The 21,576-nt window shown below is 40.6% G+C and overlaps 1 protein-coding gene across 1 annotated transcript in view; it reads left to right on the top strand.

Moving 5' to 3' along the window:
* GDI2 (GDP dissociation inhibitor 2) overlaps positions 1 to 21,576 on the top strand; it is a 180,648-nt gene that overhangs the window by 107,012 nt on the left and 52,060 nt on the right. Inside the window, exons 4-7 of the mRNA XM_053716411.1 lie at positions 14,414 to 14,548; positions 15,221 to 15,419; positions 17,412 to 17,543; positions 18,059 to 18,158. Coding sequence (XP_053572386.1) covers positions 14,414 to 14,548; positions 15,221 to 15,419; positions 17,412 to 17,543; positions 18,059 to 18,158 — 566 coding nt within the window. The remainder of the gene's footprint in view (positions 1 to 14,413; positions 14,549 to 15,220; positions 15,420 to 17,411; positions 17,544 to 18,058; positions 18,159 to 21,576) is intronic.

The following is a 21,576-nucleotide window of genomic DNA, read 5'->3' as shown; positions in this document are numbered from 1 at the left end:
CCAAGAAGGTCAGTACATGACCACAGTGGACTTAAAGGATGCCTACCTTCACATACCGATTCACAAAGATCATCATCGGTTTCTAAGGTTTGCCTTTCTAGACAGGCATTACCAATTTGTAGCTCTTCCCTTCGGGTTGGCTACAACCCCGAGAATCTTTACAAAAGTTCTGGGCTCACTTCTGGCGGTTCTAAGACCGCGAGGCATAGCGGTGGCTCCGTATCTAGACGACATCCTGATACAGGCGTCAAGCTTTCTAGTTGCCAAGTCTCATACAGAGATAGTTGTGGCATTTCTGAGGTCGCACGGGTGGAAAGTGAATGAGGAAAAGAGTTCTCAATTCCCACTCACAAGAGTCTCCTTCTTAGGGACTCTTATAGATTCTGTAGAAATGAAAATGTACCTGACGGAGTCCAGGTTATCAAAACTTCTAAATGCTTGCCGTGTTCTTCACTCCATTCCGCGCCCTTCGGTAGCTCAGTGTATGGAGGTAATCGGTTTAATGGTAGCGGCAATGGACATAGTGCCATTTGCGCGCCTTCATCTCAGACCGCTGCAATTATGCATGCTGAGTCAGTGGAATGGGGATTACACAGATTTGTCCCCTCTGCTAAATCTGGATTAAGAGACCAGAGATTCTCTTCTCTGGTGGTTGTCTTGGGTACACCTGTCCAAGGGTATGACCTTTCGCAGGCCAGATTGGACAGTTGTAACAACAGATGCCAGCCTTCTAGGTTGGGGTGCAGTCTGGAATTCCCTGAAGGCACAGGGATCGTGGACTCAGGAGGAGAAACTCCTTCCAATAAATATTCTGGAGTTAAGAGCGATATTCAATGCTCTTCTGGCTTGGCCTCAGCAACACTGAGGTTCATCAGATTTCAGTCGGAGAACATCACGACTGTGGCTTACATCAACCATCAACCAGGCGTTCCCTAGCGATGTTAGAAGTCTCAAAAATAATTCGCTGGGCAGAGTACCACTCTTGCCACCTGTCAGCAATCCATATCCCAGGCGTGGAGAACTGGGAGGCGGATTTTCTAAGTCGTTAGACTTTCCATCCGGGGGAGTGGGAACTCCATCCGGAGGTGTTTGCTCAGTTGATTCATCGTTGGGGCAAACCAGAGTTGGATCTCATGGCGTCTCGACAGAATGCCAAGCTTCCTTGTTACGGATCCAGGTCCAGGGACCCAGAAGCGACGCTGATAGATGCTCTAGCAGCGCCTTGGTTCTTCAACCTGGCTTATGTGTTTCCACCGTTTCCTCTGCTCCCTCGACTGATTGTCAAAATCAAACAGGAGAGAGCATCGGTGATTCTGATAGCACCTGCGTGGCCACGCAGGACTTGGTATGCAGACCTAGTGGACATGTCATCCTTTCCACCATGGACTCTGCCTCTAAGACAGGACCTTCTGATACAAGGTTCTTTCAATCATCCAAATCTAATTTCTCTGAGACTGACTGCATGGAGATTGAACGCTTGATTCTATCAAGGCGTGGCTTTTCCGAGTCAGTCATTAATACCTTAATACAGGCACGAAAGCCTGTTACCAGGAAAATCTACCATAAGATATGGCATAAATATCTTTATTGGTGTGAATCCAAGAATTACTCATGGAGTAAGGTTAGGATTCCTAGGATATTGTCCTTTCTCCAAGAGGGTTTGGACAAAGGATTATCAGATAGTTCTTTAAAAGGACAGATTTCTGCTCTGCCTATTCTTTTGCACAAGCGTCTGGCAGAGGTTCCAGACGTCCAGGCATTTTGTCAGGCTTTGGTTAGAATTAAGCCTGTGTTTAAAACTGTTGCTCCCCCGTGGAGCTTAAACTTGGTTCTTCAAGGAGTTCCGTTTGAACCCCTTCATTCCATTGATATTAAACTTTTATCTTGGAAAGTTCTGTTTTTGATGGCTATTTCCTCGGCTCGAAGAGTCTCTCAGCTATCTGCCTTACAATGTGATTCTCCTTACCTGATTTTTCATGCAGATAAGGTAGTTCTGCGTACCAAACCTGGGTTTTTACCTAAGGTGGTTTCTAACAAGAATATCAATCAAGAGATTGTTGTTCCATCATTGTGTCCTAATCCTTCTTCAAAGAAGGAACGTCTTTTACATAATCTGGACGTAGTCCGTGCCTTTAAGTTTTACTTACAAGCTACTAAGGATTTTCGTCAAACATCTTCCCTGTTTGTCGTTTACTCTGGACAGAGGAGAGGTCAAAAAGCTTAGGCAACCTCTCTTTCCTTTTGGCTTCGGAGCATAATTCGACTAGCCGATGAGACTACTGGACAGCAGCCCCCTGAAAGGATTACAGCTCATTCTACTAGAGCTGTGGCTTCCACCTGGGCCTTTAAAAATGAGGCCTCTGTTGAACAGATTTGCAAGGCTGTGACTTGGTCTTCGCTTCACACCTTTTAAAAATTTTACAAATTTGACACTTTTGCTTCTTCGGAGGCTGTTTTTGGGAGAAAGGTTCTTCAGGCAGTGGTTCCTTCCGTTTAATCCTGCCTTGTCCCTCCCATCATCCGTGTACTTTAGCTTTGGTATTGGTATCCCACAAGTAATGGATGATCCGTGGACTGGATATACTTAACAAGAGAAAACATAATTTATGCTTACCTGATAAATTTATTTCTCTTGTAGTGTATCCAGTCCACGGCCTGCCCTGTCCTTTTAAGGCAGGTCTAAATTTTAATTAAACTACAGTCACCACTGCACCCTATGGTTTCTCCTTTATCGTCTTGTTTCGGTCGAATGACTGGATATGGCAGTGAGGGGAGGAGCTATATAGCAGCTCTGCTGTGTGTGATCCTCTTGCAACTTCCTGTTGGGAAGGAGAATATCCCACAAGTAATGGATGATCCGTGGACTGGATACACTACAAGAGAAATAAATTTATCAGGTAAGCATAAATTATGTTTTTTAAGCAGTTTTGCAGAACGTGTATGCTTTTTTTCCTCTTAAAGGCGCAGTACCGTTTTTTAAGATTATTTTTTCACTAAATAAAGTGTTTTCAAGCTTGTTTTGTGTCATTACTAGCCTGTTTAACATGTCTGACATTGAGGAAAGCCAATGTTCAATGTGTTCGGAAGCGATTGTGGAACCCCCACTTAAAATGTGTCCCTCATGCACTGAAAGGGCAATTAATTGCAAAGCACATATTTTAGCTGATAAAAGTATGTCGCAGGATGATTCTCAGTCAGAAGGGAATCAGGTTATGCCATCTAATTCTCCCCAAGTGTCACAACCATTAACGCCTGCACAAGCGACGCCAAGTACTTCTAGTGCGTCTAATTTCTTCTGTTATGTGTGATCAGTCCACGGGTCATCATTACTTCTGGGATATAACTCCTCCCCAACAGGAAATGCAAGAGGATTCACCCAGCAGAGCTGCATATAGCTCCTCCCCTCTACGTCACTCCCAGTCATTCTCTTGCACCCAAAGACTAGACAGGATGTGTGAGAGGACTATGGTGATTATACTTAGTTTTTATAACTTCAATCAAAAGTTTGTTATTTTACAATAGCACCGGAGCGTGTTATTGCCTCTCTGGCAGAGTTTGAAGAAGAATCTACCAGAGTTTTTACTATGATTTTAACCGGAGTAGTTAAGATCATATTGCTGTTTCTCGGCCATCTGAGGGAGGTAAAAGCTTCAGATCAGGGGACAGCGGGCAGATGAATCTGCATTGAGGTATGTAGCAGTTTTTATTTTCTGAATGGAATTGATGAGAAAACCCTGCCATACCGTTATAATGACATGTATGTATACTCTACACTTCAGTATTCTGGGGATGGTATTTCACCGGAATTACTCTGTTAAAAGTACATTAAACCTTTTAATAGGTATTTATTATGTTAAACGTTTTTGCTGGAATGTAGAATCGTTTGCATTTTCTGAGGTACTGAGTGAATAAATATTTGGGCATTATTTTTCCACTTGGCAGTTGCTTGTTTTAATTGTGACAGTTTCGTTTCTCTCTCACTGCTGTGTGTGAGGGGGAGGGGCCGTTTTTGGCGCTCTTTGCTACGCATCAAAAATTTCCAGTCAGTTACTCTTGTATTTCCTGCATGATCCGGTTCATCTCTAACAGAACTCAGGGGTCTTCAAACTTCTTTAGAGGGAGGTAGATTCTCTCAGCAGAGCTGTGAGACTTATATATTGACTGTTATTAAAAACGTTGCTCTGTAATTTTTTTATGTTTCAAATTTAATTATTGTTACTTTACTAATGGGAACAAACCTTTGCTAAAAGTTGTGTTGTTTTTAAGGATTGATGCTATAACTGTCTTTCAGTTCATTATTTCAACTGTCATTTAATCGTTTAGTGCTTCTTTGAGGCACAGTACGTTTTTGTTAAATAAGATTGTAACCAAGTTGCAAGTTTATTGCTAGTGTGTTAAACATGTCTGATTCAGAGGAAGATATCTGTGTCATTTGTTCCAATGCCAAGGTGGAGCCCAATAGAAATTTATGTACTAACTGTATTGATGCTACTTTAAATAAAAGCCAATCTGTACAAATTGAACAAATTTCACCAAACAGCGAGGGGAGAGTTATGCCGACTAACTCGCCTCACGTGTCAGTACCTGCATCTCCCGCCCGGGAGGTGCGTGATATTATGGCGCCTAGTACATCTGGGCGGCCATTACAGATAACATTACAAGATATGGCTACTGTTATGACTGAAGTTTTGGCTAAATTACCAGAACTAAGAGGCAAGCGTGATCACTCTGGGGTGAGAACAGAGTGCGCTGATAATACTAGGGCCATGTCTGATACTGCGTCACAGCTTGCAGAGCATGAGGACGGAGAGCTTCATTCTGTGGGTGATGGTTCTGATCCAAACAGATTGGATTCAGATATTTCAAATTTTAAATTTAAATTGGAGAACCTCCGTGTATTACTAGGGGAGGTTTTAGCGGCTCTTAATGATTGTAACACTGTTGCAATACCAGAGAAATTGTGTAGGTTGGATAAATACTTTGCGGTACCGGCGAGTACTGACGTTTTTCCTATACCTAAGAGACTAACTGAAATTGTTACTAAGGAGTGGGATAGACCCGGTGTGCCGTTCTCACCCCCTCCAATATTTAGAAAGATGTTTCCAATAGACGCCACCACACGAGACTTATGGCAAACGGTCCCTAAGGTGGAGGGAGCAGTTTCTACTTTAGCTAAGCGTACCACTATCCCGGTGGAGGATAGCTGTGCTTTTTCAGATCCAATGGATAAAAAATTAGAGGGTTACCTTAAGAAAATGTTTGTTCAACAAGGTTTTATATTGCAACCCCTTGCATGCATCGCGCCGATTACGGCTGCGGCAGCATTTTGGATTGAGTCTCTGGAAGAGAACCTTAGTTCAGCTACGCTGGACGACATTACGGACAGGCTTAGAGTCCTTAAACTAGCTAATTCATTCATTTCGGAGGCCGTAGTACATTTAACCAAACTTACGGCTAAGAACTCAGGATTCGCCATTCAGGCACGTAGGGCGCTGTGGCTAAAATCCGGGTCAGCTGATGTAACTTCTAAGTCCAAATTACTTAATATACCTTTCAAGGGGCAAACTTTATTTGGGCCCGGTTTGAAAGAAATTATCGCTGACATTACAGGAGGTAAGGGCCACGCCCTGCCTCAAGACAAAGCCAAAGCTAAGGCTAGACAGTCTAATTTTCGTCCCTTTCGGAATTTCAAAGCAGGAGCAGCATCAACTTCCACTGCACCAAAACAGGAAGGAGCTGTTGCTCGTTACAGACAAGGCTGGAAACCTAACCAGTCCTGGAACAAGGGCAAGCAGGCCAGGAAACCTGCTGCTGCCCCAAAGACAGCATGAACCGAGGGCCCCCGATCCGGGACCGGATCTAGTGGGGGGCAGACTCTCTCTCTTCGCCCAGGCTTGGGCAAGAGATGTTCAGGATCCCTGGGCGCTAGAGATCATATCTCAGGGATACCTTCTAGACTTCAAATTCTCTCCCCCAAGAGGGAGATTTCATCTGTCAAGGTTGTCAACAAACCAGATAAAGAAAGAAGCGTTTCTACGCTGTGTACAAGATCTGTTATTAATGGGAGTGATCCATCCGGTTCCGCGGTCGGAACAAGGACAAGGGTTTTACTCAAACCTGTTTGTGGTTCCCAAAAAAGAGGGAACTTTCAGGCCAATCTTGGATTTAAAGATCCTAAACAAATTCCTAAGAGTTCCATCGTTCAAAATGGAAACTATTCGGACAATCTTACCCATGATCCAAAAGGGTCAGTACATGACCACAGTGGATTTAAAGGATGCTTACCTTCACATACCGATTCACAAAGATCATTACCGGTATCTAAGGTTTGCCTTCTTAGACAGGCATTACCAGTTTGTAGCTCTTCCATTCGGATTGGCTACGGCTCCAAGAATCTTCACAAAGGTTCTGGGTGCCCTTCTGGCGGTACTAAGACCGCGAGGAATTTCGGTAGCTCCGTACCTAGACGACATTCTGATACAAGCTTCAAGCTTTCAAACTGCCAAGTCTCATACAGAGTTAGTTCTGGCATTTCTAAGGTCGCATGGATGGAAAGTGAACGAAAAGAAGAGTTCTCTCTTTCCTCTCACAAGAGTTCCATTCTTGGGGACTCTTATAGATTCTGTAGAAATGAAGATTTATCTGACAGAAGACAGATTAACAAAGCTTCTAAATGCATGCCGTGTCCTTCATTCCATTCAACTCCCGTCAGTAGCTCAATGCATGGAGGTGATCGGCTTAATGGTAGCAGCAATGGACATAGTACCCTTTGCACGTCTACATCTCAGACCGCTGCAATTGTGCATGCTGAGTCAGTGGAATGGGGATTACTCAGACTTGTCCCCTACTCTGAATCTGGATCAAGAGACCAGAAACTCTCTTCTATGGTGGCTTTCTCGGCCACATCTGTCCAGGGGGATGCCATTCAGCAGGCCGGACTGGACAATTGTAACAACAGACGCCAGCCTACTAGGTTGGGGCGCTGTCTGGAATTCTCTGAAGGTTCAGGGACAATGGAATCAGGAGGAAAGTCTCCTACCAATAAACATTCTGGAATTAAGAGCAGTTCTCCATGCCCTTCTGGCTTGGCCCCAGTTAAAAACTCGGGGGTTCATCAGGTTTCAGTCGGACAACATCACGACTGTAGCTTACATCAACCATCAAGGAGGGACAAGAAGCTCCCTAGCAATGATGGAAGTATCAAAGATAATTCGCTGGGCAGAGTCTCACTCTTGCCACCTGTCAGCAATCCACATCCCGGGAGTGGAGAACTGGGAGGCGGATTTCTTGAGTCGCCAGACTTTTCATCCGGGGGAGTGGGAACTTCATCCGGAGGTCTTTGCCCAAATATTTCGACGTTGGGGCAAACCAGAGATAGATCTCATGGCGTCTCGCCAGAACGCCAAACTTCCTCGCTACGGGTCCAGATCCAGGGATCCGGGAGCGGTTCTGATAGATGCTTTAACAGCACCTTGGAACTTCGGGATGGCTTATGTGTTTCCACTCTTCCCGCTGCTTCCTCGATTGATTGCCAAAATCAAACAGGAGAGAGCATCAGTGATTCTAATAGCGCCTGCATGGCCACGCAGGACTTGGTATGCAGATCTAGTGGACATGTCATCCTGTCCGCCTTGGTCTCTACCTCTAAGACAGGACCTTCTGATACAGGGTCCATTCAAACATCAAAATCTAACTTCTCTGAAGCTGACTGCTTGGAAATTGAACGCTTGATTTTATCAAAACGTGGTTTTTCTGAGTCGGTTATTGATACCCTGATACAGGCTAGGAAGCCTGTTACCAGAAGGATTTACCATAAGATATGGCGTAAATACCTATACTGGTGCGAATCCAAAGGTTACTCCTGGAGTAAGGTTAGGATTCCTAGGATATTGTCCTTTCTACAAGAAGGTTTAGAAAAGGGTTTATCGGCTAGCTCATTAAAGGGACAGATCTCAGCTCTGTCCATCTTGTTACACAGGCGTCTGTCAGAAAATCCAGACGTCCAGGCCTTTTGTCAGGCTTTAGCTAGGATCAAGCCTGTGTTTAAAACTGTTGCTCCGCCATGGAGTTTAAACTTAGTTCTTAACGTTTTACAGGGTGTTCCGTTTGAACCCCTTCATTCCATTGATATAAAATTGTTATCTTGGAAAGTTCTGTTTTTAATGGCTATTTCCTCGGCTCGAAGAGTCTCTGAGTTATCAGCCTTACATTGTGATTCTCCTTATCTGATTTTTCACTCAGACAAGGTAGTTCTGCGTACTAAACCTGGGTTCTTACCTAAGGTAGTCACTAACAGGAATATCAATCAAGAGATTGTTGTTCCATCCTTGTGTCCAAATCCTTCTTCAAAGAAGGAACGTCTTCTACACAATCTGGATGTAGTTCGTGCCCTCAAGTTCTACTTGCAGGCAACTAAGGATTTTCGACAAACGTCTTCCCTGTTTGTCGTGTACTCTGGTCAGAGGAGAGGTCATAAGGCTTCGGCTACCTCTCTCTCCTTCTGGCTTCGTAGCATAATTCGTTTAGCCTATGAGACTGCTGGACAGCAGCCTCCTGAAAGAATTACAGCTCATTCTACTAGAGCTGTGGCTTCCACTTGGGCCTTTAAGAATGAGGCCTCTGTTGAACAGATTTGCAAGGCTGCAACTTGGTCTTCGCTTCATACTTTTTCCAAATTTTACAAATTTGACACTTTTGCTTCTTCGGAGGCTATTTTTGGGAGAAAGGTTCTTCAGGCAGTGGTTCCTTCTGTATAATGAGCCTGCCTATCCCTCCCGTCATCCGTGTACTTTTGCTTTGGTATTGGTATCCCAGAAGTAATGATGACCCGTGGACTGATCACACATAACAGAAGAAAACATAATTTATGCTTACCTGATAAATTCCTTTCTTCTGTTGTGTGATCAGTCCACGGCCCGCCCTGTTTTAAGGCAGGTAAATATCTTTTAAATTATACTCCAGTCACCACTTCACCCTTGGTTTCTCCTTTCTCGTTGATTCTTGGTCGAATGACTGGGAGTGACGTAGAGGGGAGGAGCTATATGCAGCTCTGCTGGGTGAATCCTCTTGCATTTCCTGTTGGGGAGGAGTTATATCCCAGAAGTAATGATGACCCGTGGACTGATCACACAACAGAAGAAAGGAATTTATCAGGTAAGCATAAATTATGTTTTTTACACCCTGCAAGATATGGCCGCAGTTATGAATACTACCCTCACAGAGGTATTATCTAAGCTGCCTGGGTTGCAGGGGAAGCGCAGTAGGTCCGGTGTGAGAGTAAATGCTGAGCCCTCTGACGCTTTATTAGCCATCTCCGATGTACCCTCACAATGTTCTGAGTTGGGGGTGAGGGATTTGCTGTCTGAGGGAGAGATTTCTGATTCAGGAAATATGTTCCCTCAGATTCAGATATGACGGCTTTTAAATTTAAGCTAGAGCACCTCCGCCTGTTACTTAGGGAGGTTTTTAGCGACTCTGGATGATTGTGACCCTATTGTAGTTCCTCCAGAGAAATTGTGTAAAATGGATAGATATCTAGAGGTTCCTACTTACACTAATGTTTTTCAGGTCCCTAAGAGGACATTGTTACAAAGGAGTGGGATAGACCAGGTATTCCCTTTTCTCCCCCTCCTACCTTTAAGAAAATGTTTCCCATATTAGACACCATTCGGGATTCATGGCAGACGGTCCCTAAGGTTGAGCGAGCTATTTTTACCCTGGCTAAGCGGACAGTGCTTTCAAATATCCTATGGATAAAAAATTAGAGGGTCTTCTAAAGAAAATATTTATTCATCAGGGTTTTCTTCTGCAACCTATAGCGTGCATTGTTCCTGTAACTACTGCAGCTGCGTTTTGGTTCGAGGCTCTAGAGGAGGCTCTTCAGGTTGAGACCCCATTAGATGATATTCTGGTTAGAATTAGGGCTCTTAAGCTAGCTAATTCTTTCATTACAGATGCCGCTTTTCAACTGGCTAAAATAGCGGCAAAGAATTCAGGTTTTGCCGTTTTAGTGCGTAGAGCGTTATAGCTTAAGTCCTGGTCTGCTGACGTATCATCAAAATCTAAGCTTTTAGCCATCCCTTTCAAGGGTAAGACCCTATTCGGGCCTTAACTGAAAGAGATAATTTCAGACATCACTGGAGGAAAAGGCCATGCCCTTCCTCAGGATAAGACAAATAAGATGAGGACCAAACAAAATAATTTTCGTTCCTTTCGAAACTTCAAAGGTGGTCCCTCTACCTCTTCCCCTGCTGCACAATGGTTCGGATAAGGGACCTTTAAGTTTTATGTCATAGGAAAATTGCTAATCTTCCTTATATTCATGGTTTTGTCCAGGCTTTTGGCCCATATTAAGCCTGTGATCAAGCCAATTTTCCTCCATAGAATCTTAACCTGTTTTTTTTGCAAGCTCCTCCTTTTTGAAACCTATGCATAAGGTAGATATTAAGCTGCTCTCTTCATCAGGATACAACAGTTTGACGGACTATTGGCTTTTTGCCTAAAGTTGTTTCTTCAGATAATGTTAGCATAGAAATTTTTGTTCCTTTTTATGTCCTGATCCTAAGAATGCTTCAGAAAGATCTCTGCATAGTTTGGATGTTAGAGCATTGAAATAGTATATTGATGCAACTTGGGAATTTATAAAGACTTCTAGTTTGTACATTCAATGGTGCTAGAAAAGGGCTGGAAGTTTCTGTGTCTTCTTGGTTGAAACTCTTGATTCAGGCAGGTCAGCTTCCACTGTAATGGATTGCTGCTCATTCTACTAGGTCAGTCGCCACTACTTGGGATTTCAAGAATGTTGCTTCAGTTAACCAGGTCTACCATTTTTATGTTTTTGCTTCTTCTGAGGAAGCCTTTAGTAGGATGGTCCGTCAGGCATTTGTCTCAGCTTGATTTTCTCTTGCATGATTGATTTATTTTTTAAGTGCATTTAATTTTATGCCTTAGTTGTTTATTTTTTTGGGAATTTTGGATTTCTCAGTGGAAAAAAAAGATGTTTTTCTTTTACAAGATACGACGAGTCCACGGATTTCATCCTTATTTGATATCGCCTCCTGGTTAGCAGGAGGGGGCAAAGAGCACCACAGCAGAGCCGTATATATAGCTCCTCCCTCCCTTCCCTCCCACTCCAGTCGTTCTCTTTGCCTGTGTTACTGATAGGAAGAGGTAAAGTGAGGGCATTGCAGTGGCGCCTTATCTGGACGATATTCTGATCCAAGCGTCTTATCAACTAGCAAAGTCTCATACCGACATTGTTCTATCCTTTCTAAGGACTCACGGGTGGAAGGTGAACCTAGAAAAGAGTTCACTAATTCCACAGACAAGGGTTTCTTTCCTGGGAACTCTAATCGACTCTTTATCCATGAAAATCTTTTTGACGGAAGTCAGAAAGTTAAAGATTCTGAATACATCCCGAACCCTTCAGTCCAATCCTCGGCCGTCAGTTGCTCAGTGCATGGAGGCAATTGGATTGATGGTGGCAGCAATGGACATCATTCCGTTCGCTCGTTTTCATCTCAGACCTCTACAACGAAGCATGCTCAGACAATGGAATGGAGATTATGCAAATTTGTCTCCTCAAATAGATCTGGATCAGGAGACAAGGGACTCTCCTCTATGGTGGTTGTCGCCAGATCATCTGTCCCAAGGGACATGCTTCCGCAGACCCTCATGGGTGATAGTGAAAACGGACGCCAGCCTGTTAGGATGGGGTTCAGTCTGGAACTCCCTGAAGGCTCAGGGTGTGTGGACTCGGTCGGAGTCTCTACTTCCCATCAATATTCTGGAATTGAGAGCAATATTCAATGCACTTCAGGCTTGGCCTCAGTTGGCTTCGGCCAAATTCATCAGGTTCCAGTCGGACAACATCACGACTGTAACTTACATCAATCATCAGGGAGGAACAAAGGAGTTTGTTGGCGATGACAGAAGTAGCCAAGATAATTCAGTGGGCGGAAGCTCACTCTTGTTATCTGTCGGCAATCTACGTTTCATCCGGGGGAATGGGAACTCCATCTGGAGGTCTTTGCCGACCTGGTTCTCAGATGGGGCAGGCCGGAGCTGGATCTTATGGTGTCTCGTCAGAATGCCAGGCTCCCGAGATATGGATCCAGGTCCAGGGATCCTCAGGCCGAACTGATAGATGTCTTGGCAGTGCCTTGGTCGTTCAACCTAGCTTATGTGTTCCCACCGTTTGCTCTCCTTCCCCGGGTGATTGTGCGGATCAAACAGGAGAAGGCTTTGGTGATTCTAATCGCTCCTGCGTGGCCTCGCAGGATTTGGTATGCCGATCTGGTGGACATCTCCTCTCTGCCGCCATGGAAGCTTCCATTGAGGCAGGACTGTCTCATTCATGGACCCTTCCATCATCCGAATCTAATTTCTCTGCAGCTGACTGCTTGAAGATTGAACGCTTGATTTTATCTATGCGGGGGTTCTCTGAAGCGGTCATTGATACCTTGATTCAGGCACGTAAGCCTGTTACTAGAAAGATTTACCATAAGATATGGCGTAAATATCTTTATTGGTGCGAATCCAAAGGCTACTCATGGAGTAAGGTTAGGATTTCCAAGATTTAATCTTTTCTCCAAGAAGGATTGGAGAAAGGGTTGTCGGCAAGTTCCTTAAAGGGACAGATTTCTGCTTTTTCTATTTTGCTTCACAAGCGTCTGGCAGATGTTCCAGATGTTCAATCCTTTTGTCAGGCCCTGACTAGAATCAGGCCTGTGTTTAGACCAATTGCTCCTCCTTGGAGTTTGAATTTAGTTCTTAATGTTCTTCAAGGGGTTCTGTTTGAACCCATGCATTCCATAGATATTAAGGTTTTATTTTTGGTTGCTATTTTTTCTGCTTGCAGAGTTTCTGAGCTTTCAGCATTGCAATGTGATTCTCCTTATCTTATTTTCCATTCTGATAAGGTGGTGTTACGTACTAAACCTGATTTAATATTAATCAGGAAATTGTTGTTCCTTCCTTGTGTGTTAACCCCTCCTCTAAGAAGGAGCGTCTGTTACATAATTTGGACATAGTCCGTGCCTTGAAGTTCTACTTGCAGGCGACTAAGGATTTCCGTCCTATTGCTTTGGCATTGTATCCCATAAGTAAGGATGAAATTCGTGGACTCGTCATAACTTGTAAAAGAAAAGGAAATTTATGCTTACCTGATAAATTTTATTTCTTTTACGATATGATGAGTCCACGGCCCACCCTGTCATTTTTCTAGAGACAGATTTTTATTTTTGTTCAACTTCAGTCACCTCTGCTCCTTGGCTTTTCCTTTCTTTCCTAACTTCGGTCGAATGACTGGAGTGGGAGGGAAGGGAGGAGCTATTTATGCAGCTCTGCTGTGGAGCTCTTTGCCTCCTCCTGCTGACCAGGAGGCAATATGCCATAAGTAAGGATCAAATCCGTGGACTCGTCATATTGTAAAATAAATAAATTTATCAGGTAAGCATAAATTTCCTTTTTTATTTGAAATTCAGTTAGTGCTACTGTGTTGTCGTTTTTTTTTTTTTTATTATTATAATATAGCATTCAGCTATTTTTGGAGTCAGATTTCTTCTGGTTTTGCAGGTCTTGGTGTGTTGCACTTTGACAAGAAATCCGCCTCCCTAAATAGCTGAATGCTGCTCATGGTCGCTATATTTGGCATCGGTTTGTTACCAAAGTAGACCAATGCACAATTTTTCTCTTTCCAATATTGCACAGATGAAAAGTTGTCAAAATTAATGATTTCTCTGGAGATAATTATGAAATTGTTTGTAATTTTAACTCTGTATTTCTAACGGTACGTAACTGAATCCATTTATCTTGTGATATAACTGTCAAAGTAATCTAAAAAGTTATTCTAAACCTTCACCTGGCTGTAAATGTTAAGATTATAACAACCAGCAAGAATTAGTCTTTATGTAGGAAACAATGGTTTATATGGAGTCTTACCATTGGTTTAAACCCAAAACTGCTATAATATCCCTGTAAGTGCAAAGTTTTGATTCATATTTAAAGGGACACGAAAACCAAACATTTTCTTTCATTATTCAGATAGAATACAAATTTTAAAAGTTTCCAATTTATTTCTATTATCAAATTTTCTTTATTTTTTGTTATTCTTTGTTGAAGGGATATCTAGATAGGTAGCGTGCACGTTTGGCGCACTACCTAACAGGAAATAGTGCTGCCATCTAGTGCTCTTGCTAATGTATAACATTGTTGCAAAACTGCTGCCATATTGTCCTGCAAACACGAGCACACTCCTGAGCTTACCTTCCTGCTTTTCAACAAAGGATAACAAAGCCAAGAACATTTTGTTAATAGAAGTGAATTAAAAAGGTTGGCTTTCATGAGACTCTTGTACTGTTGTTGGCTTTCCCCTCTATGCATTTGTGGGTTGTGAAAAGTCTCTGTCTTTTAGGCCAGTTAGTGAAGATGCTGCTATATACAGAGGTCACTCGATACCTGGACTTCAAAGTCATTGAGGGAAGCTTTGTTTACAAAGGAGGGAAAATTTATAAAGTCCCCTCCACTGAGGCTGAAGCTTTAGCATCAAGTAAGTATCTCGCTAATGACGCTTCTGTGATTTCATGCTGTGACATTTGTAAAAGATTGTAAACTTGAGACTAGTTTTACATTCCAGTTATAAACTTTGTAAACTGTTGGTAATAAAAAAAAATGCTGCTTCCAGTTCTGAAAGTTTAGAACTGGAATGTAAACTAGCCCTTAGTGTCTGTCTAGTTCCTTTTTATAGCATGCCGTGTTTAAAGGGACAGTGATCACAAGACATTTCTGTTATACGGATCAGCTAAGTCTGAACATTTTTTAAAACAAACAACATCTTTGCTGCAATTGTTTAATAGCCAAGCTCCACCCAACATTTGCCTTATGTGTAAGGGCCATTCCAGGCTTCAGTCTGCAGGCAAGGCTAGTCACACTATGTTAGTATAAATGCATTGGTTTTTCAGTTGTTATCTGCTAAACCTGATTAGAGACAGATATGTAGCAGACTTAACCTTGAGAAGTCAATAGAGTGCATTTCTAGCTGAGAATTAGAATCTCCACAATATCCAAAGCATGAAAAGGATGCAAAATAAAATATATTGTTTTAATACACTTAAGTGTCTTATGTTAAAATAGTGTTAACTGTCCCTTTTAATTTATTATACCATTTGAGTCGTCATATGCAAGTCTAGCTTTTATTTATTTTTCTCCACCTTTTCCTTAGGTCTGATGGGCTTGTTTGAGAAAAGGCGCTTTAGGAAGTTTCTGAGCTTTGTTGCCAGTTTTGATGAGAACGATAGCAAAACTCTCGAGGGAATCGATCCCAAGAAAACAACTATGAGGGACGTGTACAAAAAATTTGATTTAGGGCAGGACGTTATGGATTTCACAGGTCACTCACTGGCTCTTTACAGAACTGATGAGTAAGATCAAAATTTGATTTCATTGACAAATATTCTTACGTTCTTTCAATGTCGTCTGTTAATATGATTTGAATACAATAGTCATGGTTTGTTGTTTTAAGATTGATGTTTTACAAACTTGAATATTTTGCTCCCCAGTTGTACTTTCATTTTTACGCACTACACTTTCTCATGCAAATCTAGAACTTTTCGCCAGTCGACTTCAGAGGCATTCACTGATTTTATTTATTTTCCTCATCACTGTGGCTTTTATGCCTTAATAGCACAGGAGTGTTTGAATAAAAAAACACACCTTTCCATTCAGAAAATAACATATATATAAAACATTCAATACAGTATATTTATTTAAAATCCAGACCTTAGTATGCTGCACTTTCACAATGAGAAATCCATTTCCAAAAAGAGCCGAATTCCGCAAACTAACGACAATGCTGAATGCACATCCCTAATAAATATATATATATATATATATATATATATATATATATATATATATATATATATATATATATATATATATATATATATATATATATATATATATATATATATATATATATATATATATATTTTTTTTTTTTATTTTTTTTTCTACTCTCTGGTTGGATGTAGAAGACTTTAGGGTGATATCCTCCATTATCCTTATGCTATACAGAGGTCTCTGCTTTCTTCCACATTAAACTATTTTCCTCAATCTCTTGGGGCACAATTGGCAGGGATCCTCTATCATTCCTCATTCTTAATGTCTCATTACATAATGGACTGAGAGACGCTATCGCATTAGTGCACACAGAGGCCCCATCAGATGAGGGTTCACACGGCCCTGTAAGATGCAGGTGATTGCCTATCTGGAAAAAGTGTTTCAAACTTAGTTAACCATAGCAGTTTTGCAGTCTAGGTAAATTGCTTTTGCTTTCATATTATTTCTAATGACCAGTATATGATTGAGAATTCAGGCATGTTGACTTGGTTGTCCATCTTAAAGCAGATATGTTACTATATTTTTATGACAAGATAAAGTTTCAAGTTTGTATCTACCTTTTATAATATCTATTTAAAAATGACATCATTTAAGACACTCAAAACTAACATAAAGTAAAATTGATAAATTGTGTTGATTATGTGCACCACAAAAGGGTCAACTAATTTACCACACATCACCAGTATGAAAGTGCGCAAACTCACAAATATTTATACTTGAAACAAAAAAAAGTTTAAAATCTGTTACACCAAAAAGCAAACTAAAGGCTGGATTGAATTATATATGTGGACTTGATATTGCCCTAAAACATTTCTTTAAGCATATCATTTTATTTGCTTACGTCCTCATTCAGAATTTTTTTTATTTCACTGATTATATATTTTCACCAAAACAGGGGCGACTTTAACGTCTAAATATTTCAACTTAAAACCCTCTGTGCGGTGTATGAGTCTCTGTTAGATTGTGTAAAAAGAAAAAAAGGGCAATAAAAAAACAATACCTAAAACTCTGTACTACTTCCTGTTAGCGCATTAAACCCACTTCTGATTTTAAAAATTGTAGGCGCTCTCCTTTTCACACTTTCTTGCTTTTCCGAGATAAGTAGCAGCTTTGCCATTTTCTATAGGCAGCATAAATCACGGCCAAAAGGTATAAAGAAACAGAGTTAAATCAATCTTGCCAACTAGAGGTCAAAAGGAAGAGGGGACACATTATGGTAAATATTTGCAGGGTGTGAATTACTAGTTGCACTAATCAGGGTTTCTTACGTCTCAATAGAGATATTAGGCATTTATCTACAATGTATTCACCGATTTCAGAGTATATAAATAATCTTATGCCTTCTAAAACATATGCCCCTTTTTAAAACCATTACTTTTCATAAATGAGAGCAGAAAATTAATGCAAGTTGTTTGCGCTTTACTAAATTTTGGTCACAATATTATCACAAAATCTTGACGTGAAACACTTTAGTTATATAATATTTTAATAATCACTTTTTTTTTATCTAGCTATTTGGATCAGCCCTGTCTTGAGGCAATAAACAGGATTAAACTGTACAGTGAATCCCTCGCTAGATACGGCAAAAGCCCTTACCTTTATCCACTCTACGGCCTTGGTGAACTGCCCCAAGGATTTGCACGGTAAGCAACATTACAGGAGCAATAAATATTAATACTATGTACTTGTTTTGTTACATATCCAGAATCTGGCTGTGTTGTTAAATAAGAAATTACACAAACTTCATTACAAGCTCTGCTTTTCTTTATTCCAACACTTTCCGGTTTATTAGGATCATTCTCAAATGATTTAGCCCCCCGGCATTAGATCCATTATTAGTTCATAAAGTAGATAATGTGTCATATTTTGTTTTTTGTTTCTATGGATAACTCACGAAATCAACCTCTTGGATGGTGTAAATATTATGTATTCAAGAAAGGTTCTGTTATGTGTTTACACTATGGAGAAAATGTGTCTTAAAAACGATGAAAAGAGAAACCTGTTGACTCCAATACCAGCATTTAAATATTTAATGGCAATTCTCTGCAGGCTACTCGCTTAAAAAAATGTTGACTTTAATTTTAAGAGACTTGTTTTAAATGTAATATTCTCTGTACTGGTCAGCTTTGACATTGGTCCATGCATGTTGTGTTTGCAGACTAAGTGCCATTTATGGTGGCACCTATATGCTGAACAAACCAATAGAAGAGCTTGTGATGGAGAATGGCAAAATTGTTGGTGTGAAATCTGAAGGAGAGGTAAAGTTATAACTTCCTTTTTATAGGTTCATCTTTAATTACTGCTTTAACCATACAATATGGACCAGTGAAGGGGAATATAGAATAAGGATGGACGAACAGCTAGGGTATAGAAGCTTACATAATACATACATAATTCTAAACTGCGGAGATGTACCAGCCCTGACTTAAAGAGAGATACGTGTATAAAGAAAATGTTTATTTTTCCACCATTGAATAGAACTGTATTTAACTGTTGCACAGAGGGTTAAAGTCTGCTCCAGACCAGCAGTGCAGTACTGGGAGCTAAATTCATTTGATGAGCCTATAACAATAGGGATATGTGCACCAATCACCAGCTAGCTCCTGAGTCTACCTAGGTATTCATTTCAACAAAGGTAATTAAGTCAATTTGATAATAGAAGTAAATAAAATTGCTCAATTAAAATTGTGCACTCTGACTAATGTTTACTTTTTACTTTTTTGTGTTCTTTTAACTAACAGAATTTGTTGAAATTATAATAAAAAAACATCTACATGATCAATATAGGTGTTGCAAACACTAGGGTTATATGCCATGTGACCGTGATAATCTCACAATTTTAAATTTAAAGGGACACAAAACGGCTTGTAATTAATTACAAGATATGCAATAGCAGGAATTACATCAGCTGAGGCCAATAAGGAACAGATAGATGTAAGGCAGGATTGTGAAGTCTGCAACGTGCACTTCTGATTCTTCGATTTTGAAAGCCCTTAACTCTTATAGTTAAAGTGCATGCGAAGGGGGGGGTAACTAAACATATTATAATAGTCAGTCTCTTTCTTTCCTAAGATATGGAGAGTCCACAATGTCATTCAATTACTAGTGGGAATATCACTCCTGGCCAGCAGGAGGATGCAAAAAGCACCACATCAAAGCTGTTAAATGTCACTCCCCTACCGATAATCCCCAGTCATTCTCTTTGCCTCTGTCAATGAAGGAGGTGAAGTTTGGTGTCTGAAGAGAGAATTTGATTTCTCCAACATTGGTGTGTCCGGTCCACTGCGTCATCCATAACTTGTGGGAATATTCTCTTCCCCAACAGGAAATGGCAAAGAGCACAGCAAAAGCTGTCCATATAGTCCCTCCTAGGCTCCGCCCACTCCAGTCATTCTCTTTGCCGCTGAACAAGCAGCATCTCCACGGAGATGGTGAAGAGTATGTGGTGATTAGTTGTAGTTTTTTATTCTACTATCAAGAGTTTATTTTAAAATAGTGCTGGTATGTACTATTTACTCTGAAACAGAAAAAGATGAAGAGTTCTGTTTGTGAGAGGAATATGATTTTAGCAGCAGTAACTAAAATCGTTTGCTGTTTCCACATAGGACTGTTGAGATGAGATAACTTCAGTTGGGGGAAACAGTTGGCAGACTTTTCTGCTTAAGGTATGACTAGCCATTTCTTTCATGTAATTAGCAAGAGTCCATGAGCTAGTGACGTATGGGATATACATTCCTACCAGGAGGGGCAAAGTTTCCCAAACCTTAAAATGCCTATAAATACACCCCTCACCACACCCACAATTCAGTTTTACAAACTTTGCCTCCGATGGAGGTGGTGAAGTAAGTTTGTGCTAGATTCTACGTTGATATGCGCTCCGCAGCAAGTTGGAGCCCGGTTTTCCTCTCAGCGTGCAGTGAATGTCAGAGGGATGTGAGGAGAGTATTGCCTATTTGAATGCAGTGATCTCCTTCTAAGGGGTCTATTTCATAGGTTCTCTGTTATCGGTCGTAGAGATTCATCTCTTACCTCCCTTTTCAGATCGACGATATACTCTTATATATACCATTACCTCTGCTGATTCTCGTTTCAGTACTGGTTTGGCTATCTGCTATATGTAGATGAGTGTCCTGGGGTAAGTAAGTCTTATTTTTTGTGACACTCCTAGCTATGGTTGGGCACTTTGTTTATAAAGTTCTAAATATATGTATTCAAACATTTATTTGCCTTGACTCAGAATGTTCAACTTTCCTTATTTTTCAGACAGTCAGTTTCATATTTGGGATAATGCATTTTAATTTAACATTTTTTACCTTAAAATTTGACTTTTTCCCTGTGGGCTGTTAGGCTCGCGGGGGCTGAAAATGCTTCATTTTATTGCGTCATTCTTGGCGCGGACTTTTTTGGCGCAAAAATTCTATTTCCGTTTCCGGCGTCATACGTGTCGCCGGAAGTTGCGTCATTCTTTGACGTTATTTTGCGCCAAAAATGTCGGCGTTCCGGATGTGGCGTCATTTTTGGCGCCAAAAAGCATTTAGGCGCCAAATAATGTGGGCGTCTTATTTGGCGCGAAAAAATATGGGCGTCACTTTTGTCTCCACATTATTTAAGTCTCATTTTTTATTGCTTCTGGTTGCTAGAAGCTTGTTCTTTGGCATTTTTTCCCATTCCTGAAACTGTCATTTAAGGAATTTGATCAATTTTGCTTTATATGTTGTTTTTTTCTTTTACATATTGCAAGATGTTCCACGTTGCAACTGAGTCAGAAGATACTTCAGGAAAATCACTGCACAGTGCTGGAGCTACCAAGCTAAGTGTATCTGCTAAAAAACTTTTGGTATCTGTTTCTCCAGCTGTTATTTGTATTGCATGTCATGTCAAACTTATTAATGCAGATAAAATTTCCTTTAGTACTGTTACATTACCTGTTGCTGTTCCGTCAACATCTAATTTTCAGAGTGTTCCTGATAACATAAGAGATTTTATTTTTTAAATCCATTAAGAAGGCTATGTCTGTTATTTCTCCTTCTAGTATACATAAAAGTCTTTTAAAACTTCTCTTTTTTCAGATGAATTTTTAAATGAACATCATCATTCTGATACTGATAATGGTTCTTCTGGTTCAGAGGTTTCTGTCTCAGAGGTTGATGCTGATAAATCTTTGTATTTGTTCAAGATGGAATTTATTCGTTCTTTACTTAAAGAAGTGTTATTTGCATTAGAAATAGAGGATTCTGGTCCTCTTGATACTAAATGTAAACGTTTAAATAAGGTTTTTAAATCTCCTGTAGTTATTCCAGAAGTGTTTTATCTCCCTGATGCTATTTCTGAAGTAATTTCCAGGGAATGGAATAATTTGGGTAATTTATTTACTCCTTCTAGACGTTTAAGCAAATTATATCCTGTGCCATCTGACAGATTATAGTTTTTTGGGACAAAAATCCCTAAGGTTATGGGGCTGTCTCTACTCCTGCTAATGTTCTACTATTCCTACGGCAGATAGTACTTCATTTAAGGATCCTTTAGATAGGAAAATTGAATCCTTTCTAAGAAAAGCTTACTTATGTTCAGGTAATCTTCTTAGACCTGCTATATTTTTAGCGGATGTTGCTGCAGCTTCAACTTTTTGGTTAGAAGCTTTAGCGCAACAAGTAACAGATCATAATTTTATAGCAT

The sequence above is a fragment of the Bombina bombina genome, chromosome 6 (assembly GCF_027579735.1).
Source record: "Bombina bombina isolate aBomBom1 chromosome 6, aBomBom1.pri, whole genome shotgun sequence".
Lineage (NCBI taxonomy): Eukaryota > Metazoa > Chordata > Amphibia > Anura > Bombinatoridae > Bombina > Bombina bombina.
Note: the sequence above shows the minus strand (reverse complement) of the source record. Positions and strands in the feature narration are given on the sequence as shown.